At 40.8% G+C, this 9,286-nt stretch overlaps 1 protein-coding gene across 3 annotated transcripts in view; it reads right to left on the bottom strand.

Annotated features, from left to right (window-relative positions):
• Positions 1-1,785: 1,785 nt before the first annotated feature.
• The window catches only part of LOC137541325 (uncharacterized), a 107,400-nt gene continuing 99,899 nt past the window's right edge, over positions 1,786-9,286 (bottom strand). For all 3 annotated transcript variants that reach the window (XM_068262573.1, XM_068262575.1, XM_068262574.1), the window contains 2 exons: positions 5,744-5,814; positions 1,786-2,381 (listed from right to left, as the gene is read on the bottom strand). In XM_068262573.1, the coding sequence (XP_068118674.1) occupies positions 2,199-2,381; positions 5,744-5,814 (254 nt within the window). In that variant the 3' untranslated portion in view covers positions 1,786-2,198. The remainder of the gene's footprint in view (positions 2,382-5,743; positions 5,815-9,286) is intronic.

Genomic DNA, 9,286 nt, shown 5'->3' with positions numbered 1-9,286 from the left:
GCTGGCTACTCCTGTACAGGTTCACCAGCAACTTCTAGAGGTGAGATTATTCTGAATTCACCCAAGCTACTGCTGTACTGTTCCCCTGAGTGCGCTCTGTCTCTTCTGGTCTCAAACAAAAATAAACGGAAAGGCTTGCAAATGGCTCCATCTTTCCTCTCTGAACCTCACAGTAAAATGAGAGAACGATGGCTAAATATAGGTGATCATTATTTGTAGGGATGCTCATTTCGATTTCGCATTTTGAAATCTCTGCATTTCCAATCGGAAATCCACATTTCCAATCAGAAATTGGAAAACGTATCTCGGTAATTGGATTTCAGCAGAAATTCTACATTGCTGAATTGAGTAATTTTAGCCCAGTTAAAGAAGTCAGAAGCAATGAACCAATTTAGAGAATGCAGAGCATACTTGGTGTATACTTGGGAATTGGAGAACGGAACTCAAAAATTGGATCTCTGTGGAAAAATAGTGCATTACCGCAACTTGGTAATTTGACCCCAATCACAGAACTCAAAAGCATTAGACCAATCTGAGAATGTAGAGTCAACGCAGAAATATTTGGCCAATCAGAGAATGCAAAAAAATGACATAAAAATACTACTCAGAAATCGGGAAATGAAAATTGGCAGAAATCGGAATTTCTGAAGAATTGGAAATCAGCAATTCTCCCCATCCCTAATTACTGCATATTAGTCAGAAATTGGTACTGGTATACCAATTAGTATTTCTTAGTGAATTCTAAATAAAAAATTTTTTGCATTCAAATGTAACTGAACATACAGGCAATTGATAATGCTTGGTAAATTGAAGCCAATGTGCAGGTTGACTTTTGAGCCTGATAGAGCATTGTCTCCAGCTTTAGGACTTGTGGCTAATTCCAATGGTCCAGCCAAAGGAACAAATCAACAAATTCTTACATTAACGTATAGAGGACTACAAAACGCCTCCAATTCTCAAGTGTAAATCTATTACTTTTATTCTCCAGCTCAAACTGAAACACAATAGGCCATGGTTTTTAGGGCACAAGATGAAGGACAACAGATTCAAAATGTTGTGCCTTGTGAAAATAGTGTTACTGTATAAGTATACAGCAAATTATGGGACAACCCAGAATGGTAGAGCTTTGGTTCTGCTTTGAGTTGGCCTGGAGTAAGTCAGTGGTTCTCCATACTTATTTTCTGGAGCTGGATTGAAGTAGAAATCAGGATCTGAGCCCTGGAGATATTTTGTGAAGCCTGCTGAGGATTGTTTTGCCTTTGAAGACAGCTCATCTCTGGTGGAGCCTCATCTAGTGGAGCTGCCCCAAAGCTCTGGCCATATATGAAAGGTCTGCTTAAAGGTTGGAGTTTGTAGTATCTAGGCAGAAGGACAGGCAGTGCATTTCTCTGAAGGAAGATATGAAAACCCCACATGACCTGGTTAGACTGATTAGTCAGACAATATGGAGTAATCTATCAAACAGGATGACCAGCATCATATTTGAGTATGGGGCTTGATAGCTTATTGCTGTGCTCAGTCTTTAGTGATGCATACAGTATATATCTTTAGCTGCGTATACCATTTGCTTCAAAACCCGATATAAAGCAAGCACCAAAGGAGAGATGTTTTTGATGTGCTAAGACCCCCCAGGGCCCATATGCAATTCATTTGTTATCTATTAAGAGATCATTTTTCATCTCTTTAAAATAACTTTTAAGCAGCACTCTGAAATTTAAAAAAGTACCTAAAAGTAATTGAAAAGTACTATATGAAAATGAATTAGAGTATTTTCTTGCTTGTTGGTGACTTAAAACGTATTTTGTTAACAGGCTGTGATAAGATCACCTAGGTGAAAATTCAGGAGAAAAAATGAATTGCATATGGCCCCTTGTCATAAAATGCCCTTTAAACCACCAGCAAAGAAGAAAATATTCAAATAATTTGAATAATACTTTCCCCCCAACTTTTAGGTACTTTTTCAATTGTAAGTTATTTAATAGAGAATGTAAAAAGTATCTCCTTGGAGAAAATTCAGGAGTAAACGTTAATTGCATAGATGTAGGTCCTGGTAATCCTGCACACTGAGATACCCCAATGTTACAGTCCCCAATTAAGTCAGCACCAATTGAGTTAGCCGTTCGGCCTGGAAAAGGTTAAAATGACATGATGTCACTTAAGATCAGTAGACTCAATCGTGGACTATATCATTTGCTCCTTCATGACTGTGAATGTATGGTGACTTCCTCCAGTGCCTTTGGTAAAAGCATTTCCTTACATGGGGACGGAGACATCAGTAATTGATGGCACTGACAGTGGTGTACGAGCATAGCTGGTTGATGATGACTTTGACACTGGCAATAACATGGTGGAGGAAGCGTCACAGGTGACTGGTTCCGTTTCTGCAATCACAATGAGAAGTTGATTACTGAATGCCTGTCCAAAATCCAGCGGCATACCAACTGAGCATAGAATGAAAAACACACATTATGACCTGGTGCACACCAAAAACCGCTAGCAGATCCGCAAAATGCTAGCAGATTTTGAAACGCTTTTTCTTCTTTTTCTGTAGCGTTTCAGCTAGCATTTTGCGGTTTTGGAAGTGTTTTTTGGTGTAGTGGATTTCATGTATTGTTACAGTAAAGCTGTTACTGAACAGCTACTGTAACAAAAACCGCCTGCAAAACCACTCTAAAGTACCATTTTTCAGAGCGGTTTGCATTTTTCCTATACTTAATATTGGAGGCAGAAACGCCTCCGCAATCCACAATCTGCAGCAGCCCGGGAGTATGCGTTTCTGCAAAACGCCTCCCGCTCTGGTGTGCACCACCCCATTGAAATACATTACCCAAGCGTATCTGCAGCCGCAAGCGGATCGCAAAACGCAGCCGAACCGCTCTGGTGTGCACTAGGCCTATCAGAGGCCACCTGTGGTGAAGACCAGTATTAAACGAAAATGCCAATATTCCTTTTTGCAAAAAATTATGTTAAATTCGATTTTGAGCTAAAATTCCATCAAAAATGTGTTTTGTTATTTCTTGCACTTTTCACAGTAAAAATATCACTATTTTGTGGTACAAATTATTGCGGTAAAATATAGTTTTTCTGTGTTGACACGCTTTTCACGATTTTTTGCGGTAAAAATATTTTTTTTTTGTTTTTGCAATAAAAATATAGAATTTTTTTGCAAAAAAATGCAGAAACGCAAAAATACAAGCTATTTTTTGCTAACATTTCTCAAAATCAAAATTGACTTTGGCCAAAATTTGCAAGCAACACTGGTGAAGACTGTCACGGAACAACCGTGAGAAGCGCAGGCAAATCGGGAAGATTTTCTGATTGCTTCCTGGTTAGACTGCACAGTCATTGCAGTGATCAGAATGACATTTTTTCTTTTCATGAAGTATGTTTGCTGACCAATGAAGTTAATGTTTGTGTAATTAACTTGTTCAAAAGAAGTTCCTTCAGGGACCACTGACACTTAGGGCCCTTTTCCACTAAGTTTGCGCTAGCGGAATCGCGAAATCGCAAACCGCTAGCGATTTTACAATCGCTAGGGTTTGCTAAATAACATAGGAATCGCGGTAGGGTATTTCCACTACCGCGATTCATTTTTGTCTGAAACGCGATCGCGGCGTGGAGCGATATTTGCCGCGATTTTGCTATGCAGTGCATAGCATAGCAAAATCGCGGCCGCAAACGTCGGGAAATCGCCGGTAATTTTTTACCTTTTGCGATTCAGCAGTTGCTAGCGTTCAGCGTGAACGCTAGCGACTGCTAGTGGAAAAGGGCCCATAGGGTTTACTGCTGGGAAGCTTTCACACCTAATGGCAAATGTTGCTGGCTCCCTTTATAGACAAGATAAACACAGCAGGGGGCCTTTTCAGGATCTGGCCCTCTAGACACAATGGAGCCATTCAATCCAACACTGAGAATACATGGAATATATTATTTTAGCTTGTTTAAGGAATACCGTTTATATGAGAGGTATGAAAATTATATCATTCCGCTGGTCTGGATCTAGTGAATATTTTGATATTAAATTGGTGGCACAGACATGCCCAGAATCCAAGGTATTCAGCTGCTTCATGCCAGAACGTGTGACCCTAATCAAGTTTGAAGTCATAAGAATTGTCATATTCTGAGGAATATGAATCTGTGGTTGTTATGTGAGTGCGGTAAGCATGAGCTGAAATATGGAAAATGTCATATTTGGTGGACACAAATGTCACACCCAGAAGGTTAACCGCACCCTTTCCAACCCCTGGGCTGAATGAGACCCCACCCAAAAATGTAGGTCATTCAAAAGAACTCGACAGGGATTCCTCCCCCAGTCCTCCATATTCCATTGTTACGAAAGCATGCTGCTGGTTTGAAGACTGAACCACCGGCCATTTTCCTGAACTGAAACAAAGGACTGTTCCATGTGTTCAGACTTCATAAAAGAACATTTTCACCTGAACTTAAGTATACATATTTTCTTCCATTTTATTTTGATACTGTTCTGCTATTGTCTCTATAATTGCTGATTTTAATGATTTTCTGTGTATATCAATTATTTATATTGCATTTATAATAAAAGACTCTAAGGTCATTTATTGATTTCTCAGCTAAACCTACTATTCAGCCACACACAGAGAACTAATCCTAGCTTCTTGAAGATTCGCTACTGAGAAGTGTTGCTATTAGCCAGAATAGTGTGTGTTAACCGTTTTTAACTGCAGGTCTTAGAGTCAGCCAGTCAGTGGGCTTCTCTGTCCCATTTAAACAGACATGGTGGCAGCTTAATATTTTGTGTTTTATAGTTTGCACGCCTCCTTCTGGTCTGTCTGCAGCCAAATTCCATTGATTTCCGCTCACCGATTGCATCCACAAGATTGGGCAATCAGTGTGCTGAAACCGATTGAAAGGCATTGTGCGGTCCAGCCACTAGGGGGTGTGTGACAAAGACCACATCTCAAAATAGTAGTAGTAGCTCTAGTGATACTGGCTGCTAAAATAATGTGCAGAGTTTGACTTTTCTTGCAAAATTAGACATTGGCTCTGTTGTACTGCTAAAGCCTAACGACTAGTCCTTAATGTGATGATTAGCTTTATTGACCGCTCTCTCGAGCTCAGCTTACTGTCATCTTCACTACAAGTGTTTTAACATAAGGATAACACATTGGGGTTTGTATTTTTATTCCATTACGAGATGACTTTCTGTTGCCAAAGAGGTTTGATTTAAATCGTATTTGAGGTGACATGTGACATGATGAGATAAACATCTGTATGTACAGTGCCAAACATATTAATAACCAGGTGTTTACTTGTTTTATTTAGCTGCCTGAAAGAGTTAATTTTCAAGCATGCAGGTGACAGCTTCTGTCTCGTCAGTACCTTGTCGGGAAATATAGTAATCTTCACTGATAAGCAAATTACAGCCATAAAAGTTTTCCTGGCAGAATACAACTTCTGAGGGCTGGGGAGAGATCTCTTAATAGACTGCCGTCAATCAGATTTACCAATACTCTACTACCATATTACCCATTGCCCAATAATAGAATATCAGTCATTTTACCAATATTCTACTAGCCGCAATCTCCAAGCACACAAATTACCAAGTTGCTTTTTCCATGTAGGCCTCAGCACTTGAGGACTTAAGCTGGGCGGTCCTGGTCTAGGTCAGAAGGTAATACTTACATCATTGCTATGAGAATTTGCCATTTTTAATTTTTGATTTATTTATGATGCTCTAGTTGTCAGTAGTATATATAGATTTTACCTTTATGAGATATACAGCCAAAGGAAAGACTATGAGCAAAGCCAGTATTCCAACCACTCCAAGGATGATTCCTACAAGAACAAATCACAGCATTAACTTTCTGCTTGCCTTTAACTACCCTTCATTTTACTCCTTAAAATAGCTTTGAGACAAAGGGCCATATCCTATTGTTTTTATCCTAGGATATATTTTCAAACCTAACCAATAAAATACCTAGAATCCCTTGCTCTCAAACAAGGCTCCACCTTCATCTCAGTCAGGCAGGCTTTAAAGTGAACCTCCAGACTAAAAATCGCCTTAGCAGCACTGAAAAGGCCTGGTGTTTCTTTAACAGTTTCACAGCATTAGAACTTTGTTTCTCTTATACAAGCCTCATTTTTAGCTGCACAGAAGAAAACTGCCCGGGCAGTTTTCCCCTTATGCTGTGCAAAGCATGATGGGATTTCTGATGTTGTTCTCGTTCTGCTGTTTTGGTGCAATTTTTTTTTTCACATTTTGAATTTGACATTTGAAGCCTAGTGTGTGCAGCTGGGAGGGGTTATCAGGACACAGGACAGTTGGAACTGTGTCTCATGCTCCCTGTCACCTCCTTTCAACCAAAAAGATGGCAGCCCCCATGAATCACAAACATTTGCCTGTGCTTTTAAAACAGGGTGGGTAAGAGATTATATTACCTATTTTAATTAACATAACTAATGTAACTTAATGACAGTATGTTTGTTTAGGCTGAAGTTCCCCCTTAAAGACTGTTTACTACTGCTTTCCTGTCATCTTCATCAATCCAACCTCTCCCCTTGGATATACACTCCAACCCCTTTATGTGTCCTCTCCTCCCAGTGTGCTCTTCTCCACCACCACATGGACTTAGTGACTCATCTGCTAGATTTATCCCTACCCTGATTTCTGACACTACTGTTTATTATTACATCACTATTTTGTGTACCGTTGTTTAACGCTGTAACGTCCCTGTGTCCCATGTGACATTGTTTAGTGTTGCAGTGTCTCCTCTATCTGTTGTGCAGCACTGCGTAATATGTTAGTGCTTTATAAATAAAGTTTAACTCATTTCATACCATACCCTCTGGTCCCTATAAGGGACTTTTTTCTATTCCCGATTGTTTGGCTTACAGTTATCAGGAGGTCAGGAGCCAATGAAAATGGCTCCTGACGATGTACATAACTTTGCTGTCTTTAGATTTGTGCTGGCGGGGACGAGCTACTGCGTCCTGTGCTTGGAAGCTGCTGGTGTTAAAACTACGCCACATCAGGCTTAGGCAGCAGCAAGTGTGGTGTAATTTAAGTACTGGCGGTCTTTAGCCTATTTATATAAAAATAATGATGATAATCTCTGCCAGGGGACATTATTTATATGTGTGTATGAGGTTTTAGTCCTCCAACTGGAGAGAAACTCATTTGCAGACCTAAATCCTTAACCTTTTGGGGAAGGCCGCTATGATATCCTACGCCGCACTTGTGGCGGTTCTAGCCTGATGCGGTGTAGAATCTACGCCGGCCCGCCGTTACCACTCCCGATGCGATCGTGCGCACCCGAGAGGGGAGATTAAGCTGTCATATGACAGCAGGCATCTCCCCTCAGTGATCAGCATCCATCGCGTATGGCTGCTGATCACGTGATCACTACGATCGCCAGTGGGTCGTAGTGATCACTTTGTCAGCTGAAGCTGTAGGGGGGGGGGGGGGAGAAGAGGATCCTTTCACCTCCCTGCCATTCCCGCGACAATCGGCGCTCCCCACCGCTCGTCGGCATCTTTGCTCCCTCTGACATCAGCGACGGGTCCCGGCTTGATGACATCATCAAGCCGCGATCCGGAACTGAACGGCAGTAGAAGCAGAGATGCAGGCCGGAGCAGAGGGGTCCACTGCGGCTAAATACACTTTCAATTCACTTTTTCCTCTACGTTTTTCCTAGGTGATATTTTTGCACATGATCATTAAAATGCCTTTTAAGCCACCAACAAATAAGAAAACATTCAGAATAATTTTGACAGTACTTTTTTGAACCTATTTTTTGGTACTTTTTGTAATTGGAGTGTTCAGAAAAGTTATTTTAAAAAGTAGATAAAAAAAAACCTCCTAGGAGAAAACATAGAAGAAAAATGTGATTGAATAAGGAATATTTTTCATTTTTTTTTTCATTCAAACATCCAAACAAAATAGTAAGAGAACCAAGTAACTTAACTAATTAACTTGACTTTTTACTAAAGGCCTGTACACATGCTGGATTGACGTCATTCCATGGGGATCGGGACTTGATCCCTTGGTCATCATCGCAGGGCCCAGACTTTACAGATGTAGAGTTTTCTGTAGGGACGAGCTCTTGGAATCGGAACGGCTGAATTGGAGTCGCATCAGAATTCAGCCGTTCCAAGTAAAATCACGAAATTGGGAAATTACACTGTACTGTGTTCCATTCTGAGGTGTGCAAATTGGCTTTTGAAACAAGAATTTTTAGCAAACACAGCTTTATCACAATGGCTAAAAGAGTGAAAATTGGCTTCTAAAACATTTGGCCATTAGTGATGTCAACAAAATTGCCACCGGGGATTCCCTGGTCCCCGGGGGCCACACTAAAGTGACAGAGAAATATTGTTGTGGCTATTGTTCACTGCTGTTATCTTGTTCTTCAAAAAGGTAAATTCAGGGCTGCATTTGTACTTTTTTACCAAGGCCCACTATCACCAGCTGTCCCCCCAACTGTCAACATCCTACCCTCCCAACACAGCAGGGATTAGATTGTAGGCTCCTCTGAAGACAGTTAGTGAAGTGATGGCAGGGATAACATTATAAGCTTCTCTGAGGACAGTTAGCGACATGATGGCAGAGATCACATTGTAAGCTCCTTGTTGAGCAGCACATTTGGTGAGTGACAGGCGGCTCAGTGATCATTGTAAGTGCCTGTTTGCTGCCCCTTAATCCCCCGAGTTCAAAATCCGGCTGTTACTAGCCACCCACTACTATGTGCAAACTCTGTAAAGCAGGATGAATGTTCAGCAGGCTAACTGCTATTACCACCCTGCTGCCCACAGCCAGCGCCTTGCTTTCCTGGTGCCCTAGGCCATGGCCTATGTGGCCTTGCCTGATATCCGACCATGGGTAAAATAAAGATACTTTAAAAAATAGTGGCAGAACGAGCAGTTTTTCACATTAATGGGGGTCCAGGGGACCAGGGTATCCCCTTACCTAGCCATTGTGTTAATGCCATGTTTGCTGAAAATGCTTGATTCCGGAGCCATTTTTCACATTGGCAGAACCACTGACCGCATTTACTTCAATAGAAATTACCTTCAAAACACTAAAATTGGGACACGAAATTCGGTATTTGCCTGCGGAACACTGAATTTTGACAAAACTGGAATTCAGCTGTCCTAGTGTTCTGTTTTAAGCATTGAATAGCAAAGCTCTCATACATGCTATTGTCTGCTAAAAAAAAATATTTTCCAACAAGACCTTATAGTTTTTGAGAAAATTGATTTTTAAATTACAGAGAACAATGTTTTTTATGCTCAGAAAGAGGAGTTTAAA

Source organism: Hyperolius riggenbachi, chromosome 12 (assembly GCF_040937935.1).
Source record: "Hyperolius riggenbachi isolate aHypRig1 chromosome 12, aHypRig1.pri, whole genome shotgun sequence".
In the NCBI taxonomy this organism is placed as follows: Eukaryota; Metazoa; Chordata; class Amphibia; order Anura; family Hyperoliidae; genus Hyperolius; species Hyperolius riggenbachi.
This window is presented reverse-complemented; position numbering and strand designations above follow the sequence as displayed.